Source organism: Eleginops maclovinus, chromosome 6, assembly GCF_036324505.1.
Source record: "Eleginops maclovinus isolate JMC-PN-2008 ecotype Puerto Natales chromosome 6, JC_Emac_rtc_rv5, whole genome shotgun sequence".
Lineage (NCBI taxonomy): Eukaryota > Metazoa > Chordata > Actinopteri > Perciformes > Eleginopidae > Eleginops > Eleginops maclovinus.
In genome coordinates, this window is record NC_086354.1 from 7,189,052 (window position 1) to 7,202,513 (window position 13,462).

The window sequence follows — 13,462 nt, forward strand, 5'->3', positions numbered from 1 at the left end:
CTTATCACTTCAACTGTATTTAACAAACACTATACTGCATGGGCGAGTTATAATTAGACACCAGATGTTTCCGCAGACAGTCTGAGTGGTTTAATAGAAGCGTCAGAAAGAATGTGCGTTTTGTGTTGTCAGTAAGGCAGACAGGCCATGGGATTTTCTACCAGGTGGAGTGCTGTTAGGAACACCCATGACAGTAATGAGCAGCAGGTTAAGAAAACATATTGTATTCTCCTCAATCATGCAAAAATCTGAGTACACCGAAAAAACTGAAACGTTGACTTTAATTAATGTATTATGTCAACAAATTCCAGTTAACTGTGTTAATCTAGTTTCTGCTTTCAACTTACCTAGTACTGTTATGTGAAATGTGTTGACATAATACATTTAATTAAAGTCAACGCTTTTACGAGTAATTCTGAATGTCTCTGAAAATCACCATTTGATTGAATGAATACAATCAATCAACGTTTATTTATATTGCCCCATATCACACATTTTACATTTTGTCTCAGTGGACTTTACAGTTTGTATAGCTATCCAAACATACACTTATCAACACATCACACCCATATAATCCTCCAGGGACCAAGGCATGAGAGCAGGTTGTCACGGGAGAAAATTATCTCCAGATATAGCTAGGAAACAAATTCCTCATGAAGAATAACACATGCATTAACACACTCACACCCAGAATTCACACACACGTTTGGGCTGAACGTAAAGTTTATTTTATTCCTGTTGTCCTCATTAGACACCATGAGTTGTTTGCACACCTGACTAACTGCAATAGCTCACAGTATTGTAGATTTAATATTAAATATTTATCTAAGTAAAGGTAACAATACAATATATTAAAAATATTCAGCTACAAGTGAACGTCATGCATTCAAAATCATTATCAATGTCACTCCGAAAGTGTAAGCATAAAACAATACTTTAATTAAATGTACTCATTAGAATAATATACATTTTAAATGATTGTATCATCATTATTTATGCTTTAATGTTGGATATCTTGGTTTATTCCCTGTAAAGTTAACATCGTACATTTCATTGATATTTATTTTGTGTTGCATTTATTTGCGTTTCATTTGAAATTAAGCTTATCCAAAAGTCAGAGGTGTATGAAGTAACTGAGTACATTTACTCAAGTACTGTACAATTCTGAGGTACTTGTACTTTACTTGCGTATTTAAATGTTTTGCTACTTTGAACGTCTACCCCAAAACAATTAAGAGGTAAATTGTGTAGGCTACTTTTGTTCCACTACATTTATTTTATACCTTTAGTTACTTTGTAGATTTTGATTCATGATGAACTATATAATCCACACTTAAATCAGACTTTAGTAACACCTGGAGTAAATTCACAAGCTACCCTGCAGTATACAAAGTCATTAAAACTAGCTGCACCTTTACCAGCTTTGAGAACACTTTAATTATCAATAATTTTCATCAATACATATCCTATATATTATTCTGGAATGAGCCATTTGCATAATGAATACTTTTACTTTGGTACTTCAGATATATTTTGGTGCGAATGCTTTTCTACTTTAACTTGGGTAACTTTTGAATAGTTTTACTTGTAATATAGTATTCCTACACTCTCATACTTCTACTTTTCTCAAGTACAACATCTGAGTACTTCTCCCACCTCTGCCTAACGTAACGGAAATATGTGACGTTAATGTCTTTTTATTTTGATTCTAAGGTTACTGATTACATTTTTTCTACAGGTAACTAGCAATTGTATCAGATATACTGTTAAAGTTCCCCTCACAACACTGATGATGGTAGACACTCTTGTACAGTAGGTGGCGGTATGCACATCGAAGCTGTTCGCAATCTGCCAAAGAGAAGAAGAAGAAAATCAGGTTTACGTCATCAGTGCGCGTCCACAACACCACTGTAAGGTCTCCACATTTCACACGTGAGTTAACAAAAATGTGTTTGCCATCCATAAACTAAGTTTATTTCGCTACAGATTTTGAACAAAGTGTGCTAAATTGTTCAGACACATCGATTGGTTTGTGTCCCAGGAGGTTAGCACGGTATCATCCTCAGTTACAGTCTCGTCTTTAACGAGCCAAACTCCTATTGAGTAATAAGTCAATATAACTTGTTAACGCTTATCGGCAGACATAAACACGTGATAAAACAAGACTTATGACGTTTTCTGAAGCATTGGTAGAGGCAGAAGTTAATTCGGGATACATATCTGTTACTCAAATTCCTTGTTTACTTATATATTATGCACTTATAACTGGACTTCTTCACACTGTACATTTATATTTATATGCCATTGTTCTTTGGCCATTCCTAGTGTCAGACAGTGTTCACATTTGTATCTTCAGCTTGTATATATTTTACTTTTTAGTTGTGTTTTATTTTTTTCTATTTTGAGATGTTTATTTGTTATGGTTGTTTATATTCTACTCTTTTTATTTTCAAATGATGTGCAATGCCTTTGTTTAAACAGACTGCTGTAACGAAACAATTTGGTATATCTTGTCTTATCCTATACAAAAGCCTAGTTTACAACTTGATCCTTAAGATTGCCCATACCTTACTATTACCGTTAGGAAAGAAGCACATCTGTCGCCACTGAGAGTCAACAGACACCGATTTTACTGGCAGTCTTAACCTGTATGGTTTCAGTTAGGTTCATTTAAAGTCCTGTTTGTTGTTTTTTTCAATTACTATTAAAATACACAGTCTGACCGTTATCAACCAACAATTTTAAATATGAGAATGTAGACTTGATCTTCAGATCGTAATAACTATTTCATGTTTTCCTTCTCATTTGTTCCCAGTTTCTGCCAGAACGTCAAGACATTTTACCTGCAACCTCCATGGTGTAAGATCCAAAGCTATGTTGGCGAAAACTGAGGACAGGATGTCACAGAAAGGGGGTGTAACAAAGAGGAGACACACCGGTGAAGATGGAGAAGGCGGAGAGAAGAAGAGGAGGGGAGGTGAAAAAGGAGAAGAGGGTCAGGGAGATGGCGGTAGGAAGGTTCTGGACGCCCTGAGTGTGGGCTATTTCCGCAGAGTCGGGGAAAGACTCGGAGAAGGCTTTGAAGACAACGAGGAGAGAGGTAAGAGAGATAGTAGAAACTAGAAGATTAATGAAGCAACAGAAAGTAATCAGTTATTGTTCTTTGTGTAAAAATGCCTTATATTTGTGGAGTGCAGCTTCTCAAATGTAAGGGTTTTCTGGTTTCCTCATAGCAATGAACATTCATTATCTTTGGGTATGAAATAACAAAAAAGACAACAAGTAATATTTATCAATATATCACTGAGTCGTGTAATAATTATAATATATATAATGAGTTGCTTTAAAAGGCTATCTTCCAAGTGTTATCTTGGTAATGAAGAGAAAAGATACCCTGTTTGCTAAAATACAGGAATTGTCATGTATAAAATAACAGAATCGCACATGTTGCTACTTTAAAATGAACCCTTAATCACTGCACGCTGACTTTAGGATTACTTAATGATATTTTCAACATTTAAAGGATATTCAAAAGATATCGGTGATGCATTATAAATGTGTTGCTCAAGCTTTTTTTACTTTTGACAATTATTTTACCGAGGTTAAATGTGCCATGTGATTGTCATACCATCCCATGCCTAATGCAAATGTATTTTCTGTGTATTTAACCTTTTATTTATGCACAGTGACTTTATGATTACTTAATTACAACACTTAAAGGCCATTTTAAAAAATAGGTGTTTGTCCGATATGTGATGCAATTCAAGTCTAAAGCATATTTTTCATGATAATATGGTCAAAAACAGTTATTCATAATCATTTATAATATACAAGTAAAATCAAATATTCTTAATTCATCCAGGCTATCCCAGTGCAGTGTTAAAGAATCTGTTCTGGCCAATTCAGTAAATGTAGCGTTAGCATAGATCACAAGTTGATTGTTTGAAGAGTTGTTATTGTTTCAATCAAACAGGATGTTCTTTCCATAATCTGTGCTAACTCGTGTTTTGTCTTTTTTCTCCTACAGAGATGTTTGTGGAGAACGTCCTCACAGAGGTTAAAGGAAAAGCTGCTGTGGTGGCGATGGACCGGACAGGGAGCATCACCCTGCAGCGGCTGCTCCCGCTCTGCAGGCCGGACCAGGTGGCCGAGGTGCTAGCTGAACTGGGCGGGGAATCGGGCTCGGAGTTGAAGGCGGTGTCATGTGACCGGTGTGGCGGCCACGTGGTGGAGAGTGCAGTCAGACAGATATCCAGTAAGAGCTGTCTCATTTCTGAATTGTAGTCCGTCAAAGCTTTGTACCCACCAGGAAACATGGCCCCCGTTATGCTGATGAACCACAGCTCTACATTGCTGTTTCTTCTGATCACGCTGGGCCAATTGATGCCCAGTTTAATTGTATCCTAGACGGACAGGAAGCCAGTCCAAAGATTTTAAGTGATGCCACTTTCTGAGTGTTAGTGAGGACTCAAGCAGCCTTTAGAACCCTGTCTTCTGGTACTGGCCTTTTAATCATGCCTAAAGGTAAAACAAAGTCCCACTGCCAGGCATGTTTCTATTCTTTTTATTATAACTCAAGTAGACCTTTTTTAATTTGAGGTTTAATTGAATTGTATTTATTCCATTTTTTTAATGTGTTTTGAATTCCATTAGTATTAAGTGTTTTCAATTATGTAATAGTGTGCTAATCTTTCTGTTACCAGGGAAAGGAGGGCTGGTCTTTTACCTACAAAAAGTGCCATACAAACAAAGTGTTATTTCAACAAATAATAACTCAGCTCTGTGTCTCTTTTGTTTCGTTTTTTTAGAGCCCTCAAAGACGGCAGCTACCACAGAAGAAGAAGAGGAGGAGGAGAGCTGTGGGCTGTTGGAGGCCCAGGTGCTGTCTCTCAGTCAGGTGGTGAGAGACAACATTGCAGAGTTCATCCAACATGTTCATGGCTCACACGTGGTCCGCACTCTTCTGCACGTGCTGGCAGGCTGCGTTGGACCCCCGCGCACCGATACCCGCCTAGGTACGCACACACACACACACACACACACACACACACACACACACACACACAAATGATGGTTTTAATGCGCTTTTCCGCCTCTTTATATATGTAAATGTCTTTATTTCCTCTATTTTATATTAAATTCATTTGTATTTACTGTTTATTTATTGACTTAGTTTGTCAATCATTTCTTAAAACAAAACAAATAATGTATGTATGTCCATGTTTTTTTAGCGTGAATGTTAGACAGAATGGAATATAGAAAGACAGAAAGTAAAACTTATTAATATATTCTATTTAATTCCACTCACAGACGCGTGCTGCTTTACGCTTGTGTTCACCTTTTCCTTTTCTTTGTGTTTTTTCTCCAGGTCCGAAAGAGCGCAACGCTGTTCCCCAGCTGACAGACTTTGAGATTCCCACGTCGTTCTGGTACGAGCTGAAAAACCTCACAGACACGCTGATGGATAACATTAATCGTGAGTAATTTTTCCTTGAACTTTTGAAACCTGATTGAAGTTTATTCTTATTATGTTGAACTTTATCACAGAAAGAAAATACCTGTATAGCAAGGCAACGGGCAATATCTATATCTTATACAACTGACTGTCTTTATATCTGTTTTGGGCAGTTGAAAAGAGGCAGGGGGTAAACAGGTTGTCGCAATACTGGAATTCCTTATGCAAAAATAGCTTTAACAATATCTATATTCAGTTCTGTGTTTTGATACCACACAGAGAGATGCACAGCGGGCATATCGTTTTCAATTGTTCTTAAAAGCTTGGCATTGAAAAAGGCTTTAACTTGACAATCATGGCCTACAGCAGATTGACTTAAGCAGATATTTAAGAGGCCTTATGCTCTTTGGGGTTTCCCTTTCCTGTAGTGTGTTGTATAGGGTTTTTTGCATGTAAATGGGTAGTTTTAATATATTTTTTTAAGAACCACTACTATGATAGATACTGTGCAGGACCATTTACATCCTCCTTTCAGTGATCTACTGTAGAAAACAATGAGATGTTCAAACTTTTTATTTTTAAATAAACCTTATCTGCAATAAGCTAATGTTGACATGGCAGATTCCTTGGTCTAGCTCAAGAAGGAAATGCATTCATAAGTTTATAAGACCTCAAAGATACACACATTGTGCTTATTGAGAAACACAGAGTAAATCTGAGTCAGAATGCACTTTTATGACGGCAGAAATGAGTAAAAGACCATTTTCCCTCCCCTTGTGTCTCTTCCTCTCTCAGTGAGTGTGACAGACTCTGTAGCCAGCGCGGTGTTCCAGACCATGTTGACCGTGAGTCACAGAAATCGGCCGAAACTCTGCAAACAGCTCCTCAAACGCATCATGGAGTACCTGACGAGTCGAAACGCCGCTCCAGGAGTGAGGTCAGAGATGTGTCATTTCCACTTGAGTCCAGGACTAGGTCGCTACGCCATGACACATTATGTAACTACTGCTTTTCTTTTTGCCCTTCAGTCCCCTCCTGGTCTTTCTCAAAGATCAGGCCTCCAGCCACCTTGTTGAGATGATCATACAGCTTTCCCACAAGGCCCTTCTCCGGGACCTCTACAAGAACCACCTCAAGGGTCATCTGGTTGACCTCGCCCTCCATTCCATCGCCAACTTCCCCATCCAGAGGCTAACCGCAGCCTCGGCCAAACACACACTGGTTGGTTATTATTTCCGCATGCCACGCGTGGCAGGATTAAAGAAGCGTAATTGGAACGATGACTCATATTTACTCCTCCTCTTCTTCTTTCTCTGTAGTTCGTGAAGTTGTTTGATGAGCTGATCCAAGGCGTGGAGGCCATCTTGGCCGCGGGTCACATGGGTGTGATTGTCCAACTGGCCGAGAGCTGTGCAGAAAGTGGAGAGAAACAGGAAGACATGGTGCAGAGCCTCCTCCAAGTAAGCGTCATCGTAAAGGAGATGTAACAGCCCCTCTGGGTCTTAAACCAATATCATAACACTTTGATTTATTTCTCCCTCTTTCAAATGTGTTGTGCCTCTTAGGCCTTCCACTGCGCTGAGCCCGGCTCTCGCCACGTCAGCTGCCTCCCTCTCTTCATGTCTCTGATCACCTATGAGGTGTATTACCACTCTGAGACAGCAGAGGGCAACATACAGACAGAGGTAAACGATCAAGGAGTTTCTATCCAAATCATTTGGCACTTGATTCTTGCAGTGTAATATTAGGGCTGTAACGCGCAGATGTTTACCATTATTATATTTATTTGTATTTTATGGACTGATAAAAGAAATACATGTGTGGTGTTGTGATAAAGAAATGCATGACAAGCTGATCAGAGAAATCAGAGGGTTTTGTACTTTATTATTACGTAATTTATTGAAATGTAGCAGGACTATGATCAAGCCGCTGTCACAGAGAGCCGCTGGGATCACCCTCTGTTTAATATGTGCTACACATCTCATATGCTAATATTCTTGCTAAGACCTACAGTCAGAGGTTAAAGATGAAGTTTCGGAAATATTTGGGCTCGATTATTGCTGTGTAATAGTTAAGGCTGTAATGCATGAATGAATCACAATTTTAAGTTCGACCCCAACCTCTTCCTGTACTTAAGGCGCAGATGTTTACCATGAATTGCACAGCGGTGAAAAGGCAAATGTATTGTGCTGACTGGAGATCACGGCATGAACCAGCACCACCTCGGTGTAACGGCTCACATAGAGAACAAGCAGTGTTGCCAACATGGCACACCGTGATAGGGTTTTTCCGCCACTTTCGATTCACTAACTACAAGCAGTGTTGATGGCTCACAGCCTCCGAGGAGCACTGCAAACTGTATTGCAATACAACTGATCCTTGCTGTTTGGAGCCATAGAGGGTTTGCAAACTTGAGTTTTCTAACCAAGGCAACGGTGAGACACCAAAGCACTGCTGGACACGCAACTTTTGAAAATCTTTGAGGAAGCCCGAGTGAATCTACAGCTGAACGAACAAGTGCGTAGGGAACGGGAGCTCTTCAATGTTTTTGCCACTGGACAGACTCGACTTTCAGCATTAGCCTCCATAGCGTTAGAACTGGACTTATTATTGGAACTGAAACACTCAGAGAATCTGTCCAAAGAGTGATTGAACTCTTGAGGGAATTAAGGAGGATGGATGTTGCCCTAGTTATGATAAAATAAAAGAACATCTTGATAAATCATAGGTTATAATTGTACTAGTATAACTTAGTGCAAAGCTGCATCGCCAAACAGCTGCACTTTTGAGAACTGCATAATATTTAGGTTAAATAAACGTTGTGCTCGTTCATTTCCAGGTTCCCCTGTCCTCCATCTGTTACCACGGCTCCCGGCTGGTCCAGGCGCTGGCTAAGTTCAAGGAGCGCTCGCTACTCCTGAGCAGCCTGCGCACTCTGACCCCTGCAGACCTCCTGACGCTGGCCTCCCACCCCGCAGGCAGCCACGTCCTGCAGGCCCTCATCACCACATCAAGCGACAAGGGGAGGGGCAAGATCCTTAAGAGACTGGAGGTACCACTACAGGGGCATTATGGGAATATTGAAGGGGAAAAAAGCTGTCACAACTTAAGAGTTTTTACTTTGAGCTGCTGGTAGTTACCATTTGCAGTTTCAAATTCTACCTTTCTTGACATTAAGTTATCACTTATTTTGGGATGTATTAACAATAATAATGTTTCAAACCTTGTTCCGTATATACGTTAAAAAACAATTTAATTTATTGAATAGAAACGTTATACCATTCCACATGTATTTTATTATAATCAAAAAATGATGGGTATAAATAACGAGAATCAAATGCTCCTTTTTTTTACTAAAAATGACTAAATGATTTGTTTCTCTGGCACTGGCACCCTAACAAAAATCAACAGGAATACAGCCACATTGGTAGTGGTATCAGCCAAGTTGTTACTCTAAACATTAGTATCTGTATGCGGTGCATAGTTACATGTAGGTGCAGCCACTGTTACAGGCTGTTACAGCTTTATCCTCCATGGCCTTATCCGGAGTGACACTCTGACAGAACACATTGCCGCTGCTGACAATGAAACCAACACCTTTAGAGCTCTTCTTTCTCCCACTGTAGTTATACACACATCCCATGTGGGTGCAAGGAAATTGGAAATTCCTACTTGTACATACAGTACATTGCAATACAAGTAGGCAGACGAAAAATATCTCAAATTCATTATAGAATTAGGAGTTGTAAGTCCAATGCAAGGAACATTGTAATATTGTCCTTGACAAAAAATGTGAACATACAGCTCCGGAAAAAACATTAAAAGACCACTCCAGATTTTTCTCAAATGTAAATCTTTTTCTCAAAATCAATAAGACATACTTAGAAATAATCAAACCAGAGAAACTGATAATGCTGCTGTGGTTTATTACATTTTTCCGTAGCTGTATTCCAGGAGAAAATCATGTAAATGTGTGGTATGACATAACAGGCAGTATAAGTCAAACAAAAAACAAACATGCCATGTTGTGTGTCTTTAATCAGAAAAAATAAACACATTTTTTAAAAAAGAAATTGTTACAAAAGATACAAGAGAAACGTGTGGCCTGCATAAATAAATCATATGGATTCAATCATTATTAAAACAAAGAGTACATTCATTCAAATTCCTTTACATTTTCATACAACATAATGGTTTGTACACCTGCATTGTGAGCCATAGTAAAATGTTAAATGTCACTAACAAATCTGAAATAAAACTATTATAAGAAGGAAATAAGTTTGAAAGTCTCAGGAATATTCCCTTCACCTGAAAGTACTTTGTAAAGAACTTGTGGAACATTATCAGCTACACAGGGACTTTATCTACCCAGCTCCTCACTGTTTCTGCATGTTTTCGTTTGTTCCTCCAGGGCCAGTATGTTCCCATGGCCTGCTCCAGGTTAGGAAGTCGGGTGCTGGAAGCCATTTGGAACAGCGCTTCGGTCACTCACAGGCAGAACATTGCACAGGAATTAGGTAATACAAGTCATTGCATGCGTCCTAACTTTTTAGAGTTGGCTTGGTCTGTTATTATATTTACCTGCACATGTTTTTTTCTAATTCGGATTCATGCGATGTTTGTTAAAGTTATGTGTTTTTTTTTAATCATTTAAACGTACAGTGGGGCAAAAAAGTATTTAGTCAGCCACCAATTGTGCAAGTTCTCCCATTTAAAAAGATGAGAGAGGCCTGTAATTTTTATCATAAGTATACCTCAACTATGAGAGACAGAATGAGAAAAAAAAATCCAGAAAATCACATTGTAGGATTTTTAAAGAATTTATTTCAAATGATTGTGGAAAATAAGTATTTGGTCAATAACAAAAGTTCATCTCAATACTTTGTTATATACCCTTTGTTGGCAATGACAGAGGTCAAACGTTTTCTGTAAGTCTTCACAAGGTTTTCACACACTGTTGCTGGTATTTTGGCCCATTCCTCCATGCAGATCTCCTCTAAAGCAGTGATGTTTTGGGGCTGTCGCTGGGCAACAAGGACTTTCAACTCCCTCCAAAGATTTTCTATGGGGTTGAGATCTGGAGACTGGCTAGGCCACTCCAGGACCTTGAAATGCTTCTTACGAAGCCACTCCTTCGTTGCCCTGGCGGTGTGTTTGGGATCATTGTCATGCTGAAAGACCCAGCCACGCTTCATCTTCAGTGCCCTTGCTGATGGAAGGAGGTTTTCACTCAAAATCTCACGATACATGGCCCCATTCATTCTTTCCTTTACACGGATCAGTCGTCCTGGTCCCTTTGCAGAAAAACAGCCCCAAAGCATGATGTTTCCACCCCCATGCTTCACAGTAGGTATGGTGTTCTTTGGATGCAACTCTGCATTCTTTCTCCTCCAAACACGACGAGTTGAGTTTTTACCAAAAAGTTCTATTTTGGTTTCATCTGACCATATGACATTCTCCCAATCCTCTTCTGGATCATCCAAATGCCCTCTAGCAAACTTCAGACGGGCCTGGACATGTACTGGCTTAAGCAGGGGGACACGTCTGGAACTGCAGGATTTAAGTCCCTGGCGGCGTAGTGTGTTACTGATGGTAGCCTCTGTTACTTTGGTCCCAGCTCTCTGCAGGTCATTCATTAGGTCCCCCCGTGTGGTTCTGGGATTTTTGCTCACCGTTCTTGTGATCATTTTGACCCCACGGGGTGAGATCTTGCGTGGAGCCCCAGATCGAGGGAGATTAGCAGTGGTCTTGTATGTCTTCCATTTTCTAATAATTGCTCCCACAGTTGATTTCTTCACAACAAGCTGCTTACCTATTGCAGATTCAGTTTTCCCAGCCTGGTGCAGGTCTACAATTTTGTCTCTGATCTCCTTTGACAGCTCTTTGGTCTTGGCCATAGTGGAGTTTGGAGTATGACTGTTTGAGGTTGTGGACAGGTGTCTTTTATACTGATAACGAGTTCAAAAAGGTGCCATTAATACAGGTAACGAGTGGAGGACAGAGGAGCCTCTTAAAGAAGAAGTTACAGGTCTGTGAGAGCCAGAAATCTTACTTGTTTGTAGGTGACCAAATACTTATTCTACAGAGGAATTTACCAATTAATTCATTAAAAATCCTACAATGTGATTTCCTGGATTTTTTTTCTCATTCTGTCTCTCATAGTTGAAGTGTACCTATGATAACAATTACAGGCCTCTCTCATCTTTTTAAATGGGAGAACTTGCACAATTGGTGGCTGACTAAATACTTTTTTGCCCCACGTAACCAGGGTTAATTAATGATGTCTAGTTATCTGAAATCACTGCCATACAATCCATTAGTTAGGGTCTTTCCAGCAGCCCTGAACACATGTGAATGACTTATTGTCCCCTCTCCCCTTCTCCTCCAGTGTCCTGTGAAAGCCAGCTGCGCTCAGATCAGTTTGCTCGCCATGTTTGGGCCAAATTTGCCCTCTCCCACTTCATCCACAGAAGAAGCCACTGGCAGGAAATACAGACCGGCGAGTCCAAGAAGCGGAAGCTCTTCAGTGACATTCTCGAGTAAAACAAATGCATATGTGTGTAATGTGTTGGATACAAAAATAAACAAGAAAATAATTGTTTGTTGTATGCACAATTTGTTTATACACAAAAATAGCATGACTGACGTTAGCGTTAGCACATGAAAAGGAATGTGCTTTGTAGGAGTTAATACACCATGGATATATAATTAGGGTCCCAGCACAGACAGTTCGAGAGGAGGACCAATTAAATTGCTGCTTGATGCTTAAATCCTGGAGGTTTTTGGCACACTGGTCAGGACTAGAGAAAATGTTGATGTTTTTGGGACGTCATAATTGGTGCTATAGTGCCTCTACAAATTTGCTAACAAGCAGCCCATCGTTTTGCTTTCACCTACTAGTTTGACATTTTGTGGGCATTTGATGCATGGTGAGACACAAAAAAGCCTTTTGGTGTCATATGGTAAACCCAACAGGAAGTCGTCCATTTGGTTGCCCTATATTTGAAAAAAATCCTACAGTTTTAATCCAATCGACTCCAAATTTGGTCATTGCCTTTAATAAGACCTTGAGGATCAAAATGTATCAATAGTTTTTGTCAATATCAAACACAAACACCGCAAACAGATTATTCTGTAAAATAGTTTGAGTTAATTTAATGACGGTTTATACTATTTTTTGTCACTGGGAATTTTGTCTTTTTCTAATGTCCTTAGCCGATTACCTCTTTTAATCTTGAAAACAAGTCAACAAGTTGGCAACACTGCTTCTTCTCTGCCACATCTGATAAAAAAAGGTCAATATTTCATTTCTTATGAACAGAAATACACAAAAATAAAAGTGAACAGAGTAAACATAATAGTTTTCAGTTATATGAATTAAATAGTTTATAAGTTAAATTTGAAATATGTTTCATTTAAAATGTTCCGATTGCAAGCAAATCGTAAGCATGGCAATGTTGTTTTATCTGTACTATTGGCTGTATGGAGCATGATGACCACTAGGGAGTGCACGTGTGATGTTTATTCTCAGAGTCATGTTTGCCCAAAGGGTCTTTAATAAGTAGAGCAACACTGGCTCAAATGTGTAAACATAAAGTCACTTACAAAACACTGACCCAAAGGCAAATAGTCAACATACATCATGTAATCATGGATTATAATGATGATAAACCAAAAACTGTACAATACACGTTAAAGGGGCCCTATTATGCTTCTGGGTGTTTCCCCTTTCCTATAGTGTGTTATATAGTGTCTGTGAATGTTAATGGTCTGCAAAGGCTAAAATCCAAAAGCTCCCCCGCAGTTAATGTGAAATGTATCAGACAATCTTTGAAGCTTCACTTTTCGGTTCCGCTGAATGTTTTCTTATATTTCCTCAACTGAAACGCAAACAAACTCCGGCCCTTAGGAAGATCCTGTGTCTCAGCAGTGAACTCTTGTGTCGCAGCTCTTTGGGAGGCGCATTAGCTTAGTCACAGAGGGGATCAGTGATTACATATTGATTTG

The 13,462-nt window shown here is 39.3% G+C and overlaps 1 protein-coding gene across 1 annotated transcript; it reads left to right on the forward strand.

The window, feature by feature from the left end:
• Window positions 1–1,818: 1,818 nt before the first annotated feature.
• LOC134865625 (nucleolar protein 9) lies at window positions 1,819–12,051 on the forward strand. The gene is made up of 12 exons (XM_063885277.1): window positions 1,819–1,932; window positions 2,816–3,100; window positions 4,028–4,255; window positions 4,809–5,015; window positions 5,369–5,476; window positions 6,251–6,392; window positions 6,484–6,676; window positions 6,775–6,915; window positions 7,021–7,140; window positions 8,295–8,507; window positions 9,867–9,972; window positions 11,844–12,051. Exons 2-12 carry the CDS (start codon window positions 2,875–2,877, stop codon window positions 11,996–11,998), a joined length of 1,839 nt encoding a protein of 612 aa, XP_063741347.1. The 5' UTR covers window positions 1,819–1,932; window positions 2,816–2,874; the 3' UTR covers window positions 11,999–12,051.
• Window positions 12,052–13,462: the final 1,411 nt, after the last annotated feature.